At 47.2% G+C, this 15,391-nt stretch overlaps 1 protein-coding gene and 1 non-coding gene across 5 annotated transcripts; both read right to left on the bottom strand.

Annotated features, from left to right (window-relative positions):
- Positions 1 to 294: 294 nt before the first annotated feature.
- Positions 295 to 13,171, bottom strand: Rdm1 (RAD52 motif containing 1). Of its 4 annotated transcripts, XM_013113182.3 has the most exons (8): positions 13,155 to 13,171; positions 12,778 to 12,861; positions 11,938 to 12,117; positions 7,250 to 7,372; positions 6,456 to 6,615; positions 4,716 to 4,814; positions 3,545 to 3,627; positions 295 to 616 (listed from the first exon to the last, which is right to left on the bottom strand). In XM_013113182.3, the coding sequence occupies exons 2-8, from the start codon at positions 12,796 to 12,798 to the stop codon at positions 515 to 517; spliced, it is 768 nt and encodes a 255-aa protein (XP_012968636.1). In that variant the 5' UTR covers positions 12,799 to 12,861; positions 13,155 to 13,171; the 3' UTR covers positions 295 to 514. The 4 variants fall into 4 exon arrangements, with proteins under 4 accessions (XP_012968636.1, XP_040605791.1, XP_005070302.1 ...); XM_040749857.1 differs by lacking the exon at positions 13,155 to 13,171 and having other exon boundaries at positions 11,938 to 12,101; positions 12,778 to 13,101; XM_005070245.4 differs by lacking the exons at positions 12,778 to 12,861; positions 13,155 to 13,171 and adding an exon at positions 12,275 to 12,419.
- On the bottom strand, positions 12,919 to 13,109 carry LOC121141701. The gene has a single exon (XR_005878657.1). It is a non-coding gene; the product is annotated as a U2 spliceosomal RNA (small nuclear RNA).
- Positions 13,172 to 15,391: the final 2,220 nt, after the last annotated feature.

A 15,391-nucleotide genomic window follows, 5' to 3' on the forward strand; every position in this document is an offset into this window, starting at 1 on the left:
ACACACGCACTGAATAAAAACACAGCCAGGTGCTGTCTGGGCTGTAGGCTACAGGGACAATTCCCCTGTGATCAACAGACGAGTACAAATACCAGGGGTTGATTGTCCCCAAGGCTTGGAGAGTTGATTGCTGTAGGCTCACTCTAGGAGAATTATCTGGGACAGTAGGCACAATAGTTGCTAAATGAAGAGGATCAGAAGAAAGTGGATTAGACTGTCCCTCACTAGTGGACTGCAAACCTTGCTGAAGGTCCCTGAAGTCAGGGACCCAAACCACACACTAACACAACAGGAAACCTTTGTTAGGCAGCCTTTATTAGCTGGGGCCCAGTTCCATTTTGCAGGGGGAACCTTTTCCCACCATAGTGATAGTGTCCTAGCATCCCTAGACCTCTTTCAAGGCACCAGGAAAGATCTGGGCCTCACGATTGGGGATGCCGGCAGCCCACTGACCAGAAATGTAGGACTTCCCAAGAAAGTCAGAGGGCAGGCAGGGCATCTGACAGTCAGGATGCTAGTGCAGCTCTTGCAGCTTCCATTCTTCCTCTTCCAAGCTGAAATCCGAGAGACATTCTTCCTCCCCTTGGCTGGACTGATTCCAAGGAAGGCAGCGCACCTGCAGGATGAAGAGCCAATAGGGCTGTGGGGAGTACACACTTGCAGCGGTTACTCCCTAACTGCTCTCCATTGGGCACCATGGTTCCCAACTCACCCCTGCTTGGCTGAGCCAGGGTAGACTCTGTGATCACTCTTAAACTTCTGCAGAGGGATTTAGGGGTGGGTAATTCAGCCAAAACTTTGGATCAAAGTGGATAGCCTTTCCACAGGCCTGGGAAACCACCCGCAGCCCACGCTGACTCACGGGCACGGCTACCACTTCACAGAGATCCACCCCAGACACCACACAGGGAATATGCATAGCTGCTTCTTTCCAGTTTTATAATCTGTATTATGATTTGCAAGAAGAGCCTTCATCTTGGGGTAGAGATGAGGCTCATCAGTTAAGAGCATGTACTGCTCTTCCAGTGGTCCTGAGTTCGGTTTCAGGACCGACACAGTGTGACTCACAACCACTTGTTACTCGGGCTCCAATGGATCCGATGCCTTTAGCTTCCTACAACATCACCAGACATTGCAGTGTCCTGACATAGTTGGGCGTGTAGTGCCGGTTTTAAAGTGGAGTTGATTCTAATAGTCCCCTCTCTACTGGCACATCCACTGTTGCAATGGGATTTCAGAACCCAGTGCTGATTGCCTCCTCTCAAATTCACAGAGCTGACCTTGTTTTTCAGATATTGGCTCACAGGGTAGTTCTGGCTGGCTTGGAACTTGTTATGCAGACCAGGCTGGCCCCAAATTCACAGAGATCTACCTGCCTCTGCCTCCTGAGTATTGGAATTAAGGGTGTGAGCCACCACACAGGGCAAAAGTTGGACTTCTTGAAAGTGTGAAAAATGTCACTGGGTTATAGTTCATTTAGTAGTGTGCTTGCCTAGTGTCTTAGTCACTTGTGAAGAGACAGCAAGGCAACTCTTTTTTGGTGTTTGTTTGTTTGTTCAAGACAGGGTTACTCTTTGTAGCCCTGGCTGTCCTGGAACTTGCTCCGTAGACCAGGCTGGCCTCGAACTCAGAAGTCCTAGATTTGCTTGCCTCTGCCTCCAGAGTGCTGGGATTAAAGGCATGTGCCCCCATTGCCTGGCACCAACCCAACTCTTAAAAAAGAAAGTACTTAGGCTGGGCATTGGTGGCATATGCCTTTAATCCCAGTACTTGGGAGGCAGAGGCAGGCAGATCTCTGTGAGTTTGAGGCCAGCCTGATCTACATAGTGAGGTCCAGAACAGACAGGACTGTTATACAGAGAAACCCTTTCTCAAACAACAACAACAAAACCACCCCCCCAAAAAAAACCCCCAAAACCAAACCAAAACAACATTGCCAGGCATGGTGGTGCACACCTTTAATCCCAGCACTCGTGAGGCAGAGGCAGGCGGATCTCTGTGAGTTTCAGGCCAGCCTGGTCTACACATCAAGTTCCAGGACAGGTAGGTAGGTCTACCAAACAAACAACAAAAAGAAAGACGTTTCCTTGATTGGTTTTGAGACTGAGTAGGCAAGAGATTAGATGCGGTTACCAAGGAAACTGCAGCTATGTCTCTTTCTTAGACAGGGAGTTGGTGGATGGAGCCAAAAAAACTATAACAGAACCTTGGGGGCATTTTCTTCCTAGTGTGCAGAATGCCTCTTAGATATCCCACTTGCCCAACTGCCACTTATATTCTTTTTACCAGAAACGGGTCTGCAGACCCAGAAGATACCAGCTTCAATGTAACATCACTTGCATTGTGCTAGCGCGAATGCACGCATGCACGCACGGTTTAAGAAATATCCTAAAACAGAGATCTGGCCCACCATGATTTAGTAGGGAAACCTTCCTAATACTGTTCTTCCTATTATTGCTCTACTACTCACCTCACAAACATTCACAAAACCTGTCAAAAATCCACAACACATGGCCACCAGTATGCCAGTGGGTAAAGGAACCTGCCACACAGGACTGGCAGCCTGAGTGCACCAAGGGATCCAAGGAAAAAGGCTGCAGGACAAAACTGACTTCACAATGTACTCCACACGCTCGCAATGGCAAACACACGAGTCTGTCTTTCTCAAGCACACTTGGTAAAAGTAAAAGAGTAAATGGACAACACAGGCCAAGGGCTACTATCCTCACTTAGGGGCAGCCCACCCTAACCTCTCTGTGGTGACACTGCCTTGCTGACCAAGCTTCTGTCTGCATTGTGTCTCTACTGAATTCCTTCCAGCAAGAAGACAGAGCCCAGGAAATCCCTGTTTAAGCTGAACTAAACCATTGCTTTCCATGGAGGAACTTTGCTTTTTGAGAGGGCAACCACTCTACCTGTTCAAAGCAAATCACTTCAAAGTTCTGGGGTGCGTTAAGTAATCAAAAATCCCGAAATGATAAATGATATTCCCATGAGACAGAACACATTTCGGCCACTACCGCTTTAAATGTGTCTTCTATGTAATAGTGACTGTTTTCTTGAAATGACTTTGGCAACTTATATCCTGATTAAGACATTTATATAACTGATTTACAGAATGGTCTTTGGCAAAAAATATATAGGAAGGTCTTCTGCTGGAGAGAAGGGGAAATGTCGGGGTTTAAATAACACACTTTATTAGTGCATCAGAGAACTGCCCTGTTCCATGTGCTCTTGGGACTCATGGAGGAAGTTCTGGAAAGATCACTGCTCAGATAGCCTGGCTTCCTGGAGCAGGGAGCTCCCACCTATCTTGGGGCCACAGTCCTAGTCAAGTCCTCAGTGACCTCAGTTCTCTTTAAACTCCACACAAGAGGGCAGAGGCCAGGGCTAGGAGTTCAGGAAGAGCCCCTCCCCCCCATTGCCTGTACTTCCAAGTCCGCACTCCCTTGAGAGCGCAGTGCTGCAGTCTCCCAGATCCTGCCGGCTGCTTCTGTCTTGGCTATACCAGCTATAGAAACCTCGGGCTTTGGCCCCCACGCACCTGGATTAAACCGTGCAGTTCTTCACTTGTGGCATCCAAGGACTCTTCACTGGGTCTGTACTCCACCGCGACCTTACCGCTTTCTAAAAGTGACAGGATCAATTCAGAGCTTTCCTTGTTCTCAAACTTGCCACATCCAATGAGCGCTTACAGTTTCTAAAAGCTAAGGGAGAGCATGTCTCCAGAAATGTCACATCCCACGATGCAGTTATCAACAGAACTGTCTGCTTAAAGAATGTATGAGCAGGGCCAGGCATGGCGGTGTGTCCGGCAGACACGGGCAGGTGGGTCTACGTCTACAGAGTGAGCTCCAGACCAACCAGGGCTATAGAGAGACCCTATCTCAAAAAAAAAAAAAAGATACCAAGTATGTTTAGTTCAAACAACTTAGGTTTCTTAGAGGTAGGACTAAGGGATAACAAGAAATTGGAAATAAAAAAGGTTCAAATGGCTGAGGTGTAGGTGGCAGGCAAAGAGAATTCAAATCTGGCATAGAGAGCACTGGATTAGAAGAGGCAGATTTTCTTTTTTCTATTTTTTTGGGGGGGTTTCTCTGTGGCTTTGGAGGCTGTCCTGGAACTAGCTCTTGTAGATCAGGCTGGTCTCCAACTCACAGAGATCTTTGCCTGCCTCTGCCTCCCGAGTGCTGGGATTAAAGGCATGCGCCACCACTGCCCCAGCTGCAGCTGTTCTCTTTTTAAGAGAGAAGGGAACAATGATAATCCACAGACTTCCGGCTTTTCACATAAGCAGAGCCTGCGCCCTTCACTCGCGGCATTTCATTTCCTCTTGTGGTGTCCCTATGAGGTAAGAAGAACCTCTAGCCTGTTTTGCAGATGAGAGGGCAGCTTAGTAGGTCTACAGGTCTCTGTGACACAGACAATCAGCAGGAAAACCCAGAATCCAAAGCTCATAAACCCTGTTAGTGACAGGCAAGCAAAAGAGAAATGCCACGGTGGTGAGGTAAACCCTTTGACATCTATACCTAGGAACAAGAATGTTTGCTGTCACTTTTCTCATCAACACACAAGGAACAAATCTGAGCCCACTGCCATGGAAGAGTTCCGTGAATGAAAGTTCTAGACTGCAGCGTTTTCACACTATTTATGCTTTAAAATGAACTTTCGGCTCACCGAGAGTCAAACACTTGAGATAATCAAGGAAGGCTCACCCAGAACCACGATGGCCAGCTTCTGGAAGGCGTCTGACAAAGCGCTCTGGACTGCGAGCTTCTGAGCTGTCTTCCTTCTCATCAGATATGATGACTGTCCTGGAGCCAAACAAACAGATGGATTTCAACTACCTGAACGGAGCTGAGAGGTTCCGTGTTTGCTGTAGAAGCTTGAGGACCAGTGTTGGGATACAGTGCCCGTGTAACAGTTGGGCATGACCCTGTGCAAGTCTGCAATCCCAGCAGTGAGTTGGGCTGAGTGGGGGATGGGGTGGCTGTCATCTTCTAGCTGGCCAAAAAGAAAGACGAGCTCCAGCTTCAGGGAGAGACCTTGCCTCAAATGATAAAGAGAATATACCCAACACCCTCTTCTGGCTTCTGTGCTTATATACTTAGGCCTACACACTTTCTGTGCACACATACATTTGCATACACGACATACAAATACACCATACACATAAAATAAAAAATAAGTAAATACTTATATGGATAGCTATTATTCTTTGTTTACAAAGACAATGTATTTATGATTCATTCAGATAATTATTTGAGCAACCATAGCACAAGGAGCTGGCTGAATGGCTCTGTTGATGGTACATAATGATAGGGCCCATTATTTTGCAGGCCTAGTGTATTGTGAAGTTCCTTATGTACTAACTATGGAATCCAAATGAGGAACAGGTACAAGGCTCATATCACTGGCCAATTTCAAATTGACATTTTTCCTGTAGACTCTGCCTGCTGCAGCTCAGGGCTGGACTCACTTTAAGCAAGGTCAGATGATGGAACAAGATCAGGTGATGGTACTGATGATGGATGTTATCTATCCAGCAGCCTCAGGTGCCTACGCCACATCCCACTAACACCTTATATCTGAGTTGGACTCCTCATGTTGAGAACCATGAGGTCTAGAAAAAACTTAAAAAAAAACTTAAAATCAATTGGAATACCTTTGTCTTTTTTAAGATTTTATTTATTTATTTATTATGTGCACAGTGTTCTGCATGTATGCTTGCACACCAGAAGAGGACACCAGCTCTAATTATTGATGGCTGTGAGCCACCATGTGGTTTCTGGGAATTGAACTCAGGACCTCTGGAAGAGCAGTCAATACTCTTAACCACTGAGCCATCTCTCCAGCCCTGGAATACCTTTTTCACATTGGCTTTTTTGTCTGTTCAAGCCATTCCATTAACAGGCAAAGGACTGAGTGCCTATACAAGAGTCTATGACAATGTTTAGATAATGATGAATGATGTGTCTATGTCTGTGTGGCTTTCTCTGAGTATACTAGTGTCGGTGTCTGAGGACCAGAGAGGTGTGTGATCCTACTGGATCTGCAGTGCTGGGAATGGAATGCAGGGCCTTTGCGAGATCAGAGCTCTTACACTGAGCCATCTCTCCTGTCCTACAGCAGGATTCTGCTGAGATAACTGAAAGCTAAGATAAAGGACTCTGACCAATTATTTCAACACAGAGCAAGTCCTCAATCAAAAACTAGAGAGACACATGACTTCCTGCCTCCCCTAAGCCTCTGGGTAGTAGGGATTGTAAATGTGAAGATTTGGACAGGCGTTTATTTAAGTGAAATCTTATATTAGAAGGCATAAAAATTCTGCCTAGGACTTCAGTAGTTTAGCAATGGAAGGGCCTGCCTACTAGCTGACAGAAGAGTGGAGAGAAGGAAGAAAAGACACACAGACAGACACATTACTGTCACCCCTCTGCACCGGGACAGACCTTCCTCCAGCTGATGCAGAGGTTCCTCAGCGACGCCGACTCCAGGGCTCCTGCACCCGTACAGCGGCAGCACCACCTCGACAGCACAGAGGAACCTGAGGCTCTGCCTCTGCACGGGCACCGGGAGAGTGTCGTCCTCCAGTCCAGAGAGCTCCTGCAGCTGGGAGGGGGTGGATTCCAGTCCTTCTAGGATTTCCTTATCTCTGAGAATCAAACCCAAGGTTTCACCCCTACCAGGCAAGCTTCCCACCACTCAGCCCCATCCCCAGCTTGCCTAAAATTTTAATGAAGAAACATAAAGAACTAAACACCACACCAGGCGTTGGTGGTGTATGCCTTTAATCCCAGCCCTCGGGAGGCAGAGGCAGGCGGATCTCTGTGAGTTCGAGGCCAGACTGGTCTACAGAGTAAGTTCCAGGACAGCCTCCATCCAAAACAATACAGAGAAACCCTGTCTTGAAAAACCACCACCAACAACAAAAAACCAAAAAAACCAAAAAACTAAACCCCAGATCCCAGCTAAGAGCTGGAGCATCCTAGAGCTTCAAACACAAGTAAGATTTGCCAAGAAGTGCTGCTTTTGGCAACCGAGTCTTACTGAACACACAAACACTGGGGAGACTATGGACTCCATCAGCCAGTGAACTGGGAGAGTTTTCCTAAATCTCAGACATATCCATCTGTCCTCACCATAGCTGGTCCCTGATATGTCCCTCTACAAAGTCCTTATCAATCCTCCCCGATGTCTAGGATTATAATGTGGAAGGAAGAGTCAAAAGACATACAAGGTTTACCTTAATGATCCTTTTTGACCATCCATTGAAACCAAAGTAGTAATTTGCCAGTTCTTGGCATCGTGAGCTGTTTAGGGCAAAGGCCTGATGTTGCTGTGCCTTGTGTCTGGTGCTGAGACGAACCTGCAGTCAGGAGAGAGACCCACAAATACCACAGCCTGCCAGATTCTATTTTGGAGACACTTGAGGCCAGTCAATTCCAATTCCATTAAGTGACAGTGAAGACCAGGTAGACAGAAGGATGTCCTAAGTCCTGATCAGAGTGAGCCCCAAACACATGCTATCTGTCCATCTAAGCCTCAGTGCTGTCCTCCATCATTTTTAGTTAAATGGCAGGTTGCTCTGGGAACTGGGGATGGAGCCTGGTTGGTGGAGTGTTTGCCTAGCATTCGGGAAGCCTGGGGTTGAAGCCTGAGCACCCATGAACTAGGTGTAGAGTAGAAGGGGATAGAGAAAATAACTAAGGAAGCCCTGCAGTAAGAGTCAAGGGTTGTGAGCTAGCAAAGACATTGTACCAGACTTCCAATCTAGTAGCTCCTGCTTGAGACTATGACCCAGGAAGATGGGGATGAACCTTATACCCATCCAGCTCCAAGTCAATAACCCCTATTACAAGCGATAATACATGGTTAGGCACCATGGTGTGTTTTCCTTCTCTCTCTCTTTTTTTCAAGATAGGGTTTCTCTGTGTATTCCTGGACTCTGTAGACCAGAGTAGCCTTGAACCCAGAGATTCCCCTTGCCTGCCTCCTGAGTGCTGGGATTAAAGGTATGCGCCACCAGGCCCAGTGGTGTACATTTTTAATCTCAGAACTCAAGAGGAAGAGGGCAACAGACCTCTTTGAGTTCTAGGCCGGCCTGGTCTACATAGAGAGCTCCATGTCTAAAGTAAATCATAATATATATGCATTCTCTCTCTGTCTCTGTCTCTCTCTCTCATTTTACAATTATATGTCATCCCCATTGACAAGCTTATTTGACAGTTTCTCTAGGTGTTACCCTTGTAATACTTTACACATTACTGTGTATTTCTTACACCACTAACTCATTCTTGGAAGTCTTCATTATTAGAAAGTTTTGTGTATTCATAGAATTTGAACAAATAACGTCAATGTATTAACTATTCATGAATTATGTTTATGTGTCTTCTTCCTCTGTCACTCCTCGGAGCTCAAGATGGCCACTGGTTAAGAGTGTGTACTGCTCTCGGAGAAGACCTATGTTTAGTTCTCAGGCTTCAAGTCACGTGGTTGACAACCACCTATAACTCCATCTCCGAGGAACCTGACACCTTCTCTCTGGGTACCGGCAGTCACTTGTGCCCATAGCCACACATACTTTCGCAAATGACGGGAGGGATGGGATGGGACTACTTTAAAGGACGGGGACGGTAGATCATAAGCTAAAAGAAATTATAGGGGAGGGGAGGACTGTGGGTGGAAAGGCAGGGATGGAGGCAGGGGGATTGGGGAGATGAAGGGAATATTGCCCAATAAAGAGAGTATTAAGAAACCATTTGAAAGCCTGATATGCCCAGCTGTGCAGCAGCAGCTTGGCTATGGAGGGACAAATGAAGACCCGTTCCTTGAGGGACAGGAAGGGACCAATACCTGATGGGGGATGTCCTTTCTGTATACATGTTTCTCTTATTGACACTGCTTGGCAGGAAGATAGGTGGGGCTAGGAGACAGAGGAGAACTCTGGGAAAAGTGGACAGAGAAGGGCTGAAAGTAGATGCCAAGGAGGCACCGGGAGGATAGGGCGTGCCCGGAGTTCTCCAGTAAGTTAAGACCACATGGAAATACATAGATGAACAGAAATGGGTTAATACTTAAGACAGAACTAGCCAGTAAGAAGCCCTACCCTCGGCCAACAGTTTTGTAATTAATATAGCGCCTCTGTGTGTTTATTTGGGGCTGAGAAGGGTGGCAGGACCTGGCAGGACAAGTGACTTCAGCAACAAATACCCAAGACTGTAAGCCTGGTTGATGACACATGGATGAAGGTGTAGTAGGTCTATTTGAAGAACACGTCTCTGACGGTTAACAAAAATGATATAGCAGTCAGCTGTAAACACCTATGTTTACACCCACAGACAAAGATCTAAGTAACCTTTTTTTTTTTTTGATTTTCGAGGCAGGGTTTCTCCGAGGCTTTTGGAGGCTGTCCTGGAACTAGCTCTTGTAGACCAGGCTGGCCTCGAACTTACAGATATCCGCCTGCCTCTGCCTCCCGAGTGCTGGGATTAAAGGCGTGCGCCACCGACGCTAATTCCAGGACAGCCTCCAAAGCCACAAAGAAACCCTGTCTCAAAAAACAAACAAACAAAAAAACCTAGAAGTAGACCGGGAACTTCACTCCCTCCGGAGGCTGCTGAGACAGCTAGCCAGACGGGGTCCCTGTCATGGTTGGATGAACAATAAAACCTTGCTTTTGCATTTTGGTGGGTCTGTCTTCCTGGTGGTCTCTGAGGATCTTCGAGACTTGGGCACATTTTTCTTCATGCCTGCCCTGGCTAGGCTTTTTGTTTTTAGAGATAGGGTTTCTCTGTGTAGCCTTAGCTGTTCCAGAACTCGCTTTGTAGACCAGGCTGGCCTCGAAGTTACAGAGATCTGCTTGCCTCTGCCTCCCAAGTGCTGGAATTAAAGGCACACACCACCATTTCCTGGATTGGTTTTTCTTTCATTCTTTTTTCTTTCTGGTATGTACTGGCTAGTTTTATGTCAACTTGACACTGGCTAGAGTCATTTGAAAGGAGGAACCCTCAATGAGAAAATGCCTCCGTAAGATCCTGCTGTAAGGCATTTTCTTAATTATTGATTGATGAGGGAGGACTCTGGTTACTATGGGTGGTGCCATCCCTGGGCTGGTAGGCCTGGATTCTACAAGAAAGCAGGCTGAGCAAGTCGTGAGTAGCAAGCCCTTCTCCATGGCTCTGCATCAGCTCCTGCCTCTAGTTTCCTGCCCTGATCGAGTTCTTTCCTGACTTCCTTCAGGGGTGAACAGTAATATGGAAGTGTAAACCAAATTAACCCTTTTTTCTCCAACTTGCTGTAGGTCATGGTGTTTCTTCACAGCAGTAATAACCCTAACTAAGACAATGCCAAAGGGGGCGGGGAGTATTCTCAAGTACCTTAGGCCTTTCCTTGATCTTATTTTTTGTTTTTTGAGACAGGGTTTCTCTGTATTGTTTTGGAGGCTGTCCTGGAACTCTCTCTGTAGACCAGGCTGGCCTTGATCTCACAGAGATCTGCCTGCCTCTGCCTCAGAGTGCTGGGACTAAAGGCGTGTGCCACCAACACCTGGCTTTGATCTTATTTTATAGCACACATAGAACATATGTGTGCCTAACAAAGCAAACTATGTAAATAAACCTAATAAGACCATTCTCACCTCTCAACAGTACCTTTTTTTTTTTTTTTTTGAGACAGTGTTTCTCTTTGTAGCCTTAGCTGTCCTGGAACTTGCTCTGTAGATCAGGCTGGCCTTGAACTCACAGAGATCCACCTGCCTTTGCCTCTGAGTGTTGGGATTAAAGGTGTGTGCTACCAAGCCCTTCTCCTTGACTTGTTTTTTTTAAAATATTGAATGTTTCTTTTGTTTATTTTGTGTGTGTGTGTGTGTGTGTGTGTGTGTGTGTGTATTTTGCCTGAACATATACCTGTGAATCACATGCATGCCTGGTGCCCAGGCCAGAAGGGGATGTGGGATCCCTTTGGAACTGTAGCTACTGGAAGTGACTGTGAGCCATCATGTGGGTGCTGAAATCAAACTGGGGTCCTCTGGAAGAGCAAGCAGTGCTCTTAACAACTGAGTCATCTCTCCAGCCCCACTATCTTAAATTGTTAAGGTTTCCTTCACCATTCCATGGAAACCTAGTTTATGAAATGGTCTCATTGTCCCAAGGGCACTGGAAACTCACTGCTTATGTGGATACAATATCCAAATGACTGAGACATGGTCACAGGTTAAAAACATACAAAGTCCAGTAATTAGAAGGATGACAAGCAATCGCTTCACTGCTTGGAGGTGGATGATCTGGGAGAGAAGAAGGTTCTGAACAGTGTACGAAGTAGAGATAACATGCTTGGGGTCACTCCTGACTAGAGTTCTCAGATTCAGTTAAGGTTCAGTGGAGGAGAGAAGCAATGGGGACAATAGGCTGTGGGTCAGCAGCAAGTAGGCACTTGGAAACGTAAAGATGTTTTAAAAAGGACAGGTGGTGGAAATGAGAAACATAGTGAGTTGTCCTGAGGCTCTGGGCAAGTTAAATGGGTTTCATGTTAATAAAGAATGGAGTCCATAATGTACTAAAGAATGCTTTGCCCACCTTCTGGGAGGGGAGTTCTGGATAGACTGTTTGAGAATGATGACGATAAAACATCAGTCATGTTACAACTATCAGTTTATCAAGCACACCTTTTAAAATCTAAATAAAATAGAAAACGCTTATTAATACTCTTAAATTTTAAAGCAACACAGTGACGTGGGATTTTCATCCTTACGCTTGGGTTTGATCAGTTACCGTCACCAGCCATCTCGAGTTTAAGTTTCTTCATCTAGGAATGCCTGGAGCCAGAGGCTCAGTGAAAACGCACTTGGAAGCACTGTGTAAATCAGAAAGTCATACAAACGCTAGCTCACTGTTGCTGTCGTAACTTCACTCCAGATCCTGCAATTGCACCCACCTTGACTGGAGATGTCTGAAACAGAGGCTTCCCGTCGCATGCCTTCTGGGCTCTCTGCGCGTCTCTCGATGAGTAAAATTTGATGATGGCGTAGAAGCCGGGGCGGGCCACTGCAGCGTTCGGGAAGACTCGGACTGAATACAGAAGGCCAAACTGGGAGAACACTGTAGATAGAGAATGCTGTGGGAGGCCCACGACGTCAGTGCGGATCTCCAGCTCCACGCCAAACCCAGTGTGGCCCACGAGTCCCCGCCCTTCTCCACTCGGAGCACTCCTCCCTGCAGGAACAGGGACCTCCCCCGCAACCCTCGTTCGCCCCCACCGCGCAGCCCCTCACACTTAAGTCCTCGGCTTGACGACCGGCGCTCAGATCCCACACCAACAAAACTTTGTCACTCTGGGTGGGAACCACGAAAGAAATCAACTCCGCCATGGTAAAGCCACTGCGCCTGCGCAAGGAACTACCGCGAAGTTCGAACAGTGTTGCTTACGAGGGGCGGCGCCAGATGGGAAAGGGGTGGAGCCCAGCATCCCACTATTTCCCTGAAACTTCCCACAGACCAGGTATTTAAATTCATAATATAGTAATACTTTACATATTCTCACACACCCTATCGAGTGCTAAAAGACTAGGCGACTGGTGAGCATCCTAGCTGGGCGGTGGCGGCACACGCCTTTAACCCCAGCAAAGCCAGCCAGGTGTCAAAACCCCAAAAACACTAACATCTCTCACTCTCACATCCGTAGCACTCTTTACAGTTGTCCGTGAAAAGGTCAGAGTATAAAACCACCTAGGCATGGTTTTTTTTTTTAGCAATGTAGCTTTATTGTCAGACTTACTGAAGCTGCAGTTACAGACATCTGTGAGGGGCCACGAAAATCTTAGGAATTGGTTCCAGGTATTCCAAAAGATCAGCCAGCAACCTAGACAACAGAATTTAGACGTATTCTCACTTTTGAACCAGTATTAGAGATCCCCCGAAGGGGTGCACCGTTCCTGGAGGTACTGCAATACCAGGTCGATGCGTGGAGTGGACGGAGCAAGCTCCTATTCCAACTCCTGGTTCCAAAAATCCATTTAATATATTGTCCTCGGATAGAGGACGTATCAGATATTAAACTGATAAGAACAGATACTACACTTGATCTTAGCCAAAAGGCCGAGAAGCGATAACTCCTCACTTCCAAGCGACCGCGGCACTCACCCGCGCACTCACCTTCACCTCACGGTCGCCGACGCTCGCGCGCCCGCAGACACGCGCCCGACACCGACTCTCCTGCTCTATCCTCAGCACGACCGTAACTCCAGGGAAAATCTGTGAGACCAGCGTGGGCCGAGGACTTTTCGTTGCTCTCTTCGCTCCCAGAGTTCCCGGGAGACGCGGCCACCTCCTCATTTGCATGCCCCGCCCAGCGCGCGTTTTGTCTCTGCTCTGCACCGCGCCGCGGTGTCCGGTTCCTCTTCGAAATCTTTAAGAGACAAAATTGACAGTACCCTCCACAAGAAGTACTCCCACTCTTTCTCCCTTCCCCTCTTATTTCCTGTGGTCCTGAGTGTTTTGTTGTTAACCGGCGAGATCAACAATGGGTTTGGGTAGGGATGGTGAGTGAGTATAACCCCTGAAGAATGCACACTTTGACCAGTTAAAGACACAGAAGGATCCTTGAGAGGGGCCTTTCGATTTCCAACTTATTTTAGATACGTATCTCGCTGTTTTTGCTTTGAGGCAGGGTCATCTTTCTTTCTTAAGATTTATTTTATTTATTACATACTCAGTGTTCTGCCTGCATATCAGAAGGGGGTACCAGATCTCAGTTACAGATGGTTGTGAGCCACCATGTGGTTGCTGGGAATTGAACTCAGGACCTCTGGAAGAGCAGTCAGTGCTCTTAACCTCTGAGACATGTCTCCAGCCCAGGGTCGTCTTTCTCATTCTTTTGATTGGAAGGAGATCCAGGTTCGATCCACGTGGTGGCTCACAACCCTCTGTAACTTCAGTTCCAGGGGAGCAAACAGGCAGACGAGTGGTATAAATACACACAATGAACCCAGGAAAAACATTCATACACTTAAATAAAATAAATCTAAACATTAAAAAGACACAAGTACTCAGAAAGTAAACAAAAGCAGCAGAAACCTACAGGAGTCACAGGCCCTTGTCTCACCCAACCTTATGTGTGCCGTAACAATTACTGGGCAGAGGACACTCTCCACAAGCCCAGATGCCTGTGAGTTATTTCAGAGAGCTCCAGGAATGCAGGTATCACGAGGGTGGGCTCTTGGGCGATGCAGCTGTCTTTTTGAGTCATCCATGTTCTTATAAGTAACCACCCATGCTTCGGTAAGTAACCCCGTAGACTCATTGGTTCACCACGCTAGACTTGTGTGGGGCCATTTCTTGAGTGTGTCATTGATGCGTTCTCTGAGGTTATAGAGAGCTTTGTTCACATCTTTCCAGAAAGTGTCACACTGAAGAGCCCTAACAGTTGGAAAATAACTAGCTGTCTCCGGAGTGAGCAGCTGCACTTAAAGATAAACTAAACATCCTCCCCTGGTGGTCCTCAAGGACTTGGAAATATTTCCCAGACCTGGGTCTTCAAGGACTTGGAAACATTCCCCAGACCTCAAGGTTCCAGGAGAAGGCCGGTCACAAAGTTCAGCCAAGCACAGCCGTTGCCTAAGACAGATAACGAGCCAGTCAGCCACAAGTGTATGATTGCATGAAGGTCTGGCACCGATTACCAAACTCCCCTTGTACCCCCACCACCCGGTTTGCGGATTCAGGCTTTAAAAACTCGCTGTAATTTCTGCTCGAGGTTCACTCCTTCCCAAGGCTGCTGAACCCCAGCAAGCCGGCTAAATAAAAATCCCCTTGCGTTTTGCAATGAACTTCGGCTCCCTGGTGGTCTTTGGGGCGAGGGTCCTGAGAGGAAGACTGAAGGGTCTTTCAACACATCAATCTCTTAAATGCTGAGCCATCTCTTCCCAGTCTCTACTTACGTAGTCATAAAAGGTTCCTCCTTCCCTCCAGAACAGAATCAACACCCAAGTGGGGTTGAGAACCAGGGAACTAGATCCACGGCCTAAGTGGGCAGGCCTCCCAGAAGACGGCAAAAAAGGCTAAGGGAAGGCTGGAGGACTAGTTGGCCAAGTAAGACTGCACTGAAATACTCAGACGAGCCCTAAGGTGAAGACAGGTGTGTGTGGGTGGGTGATACCAGTCCCTAGGAAGGATGACTAGGCTTGGATCCTAGAGGTAGCAGCGTAGGGGGTAAGTGGGAATCAGATTGAGGGTGCAATGCTCAAACTTGCCAACATGGGGGCTCTTGGTTTGAGAGAGAGGTAGAGAGTACCTCCAAGAGTTCTGGCCCAAACTACTGAAGGACACAGTTGGCGTATGCTAAATTGGAGAGTACCAAATTTGCAGAGAGATGTGTGCCCTGTGCTGAGATC

The sequence above is a fragment of the Mesocricetus auratus genome, unplaced genomic scaffold, assembly GCF_017639785.1.
Source record: "Mesocricetus auratus isolate SY011 unplaced genomic scaffold, BCM_Maur_2.0 Super-Scaffold_100007, whole genome shotgun sequence".
Classification (NCBI taxonomy): domain Eukaryota; kingdom Metazoa; phylum Chordata; class Mammalia; order Rodentia; family Cricetidae; genus Mesocricetus; species Mesocricetus auratus.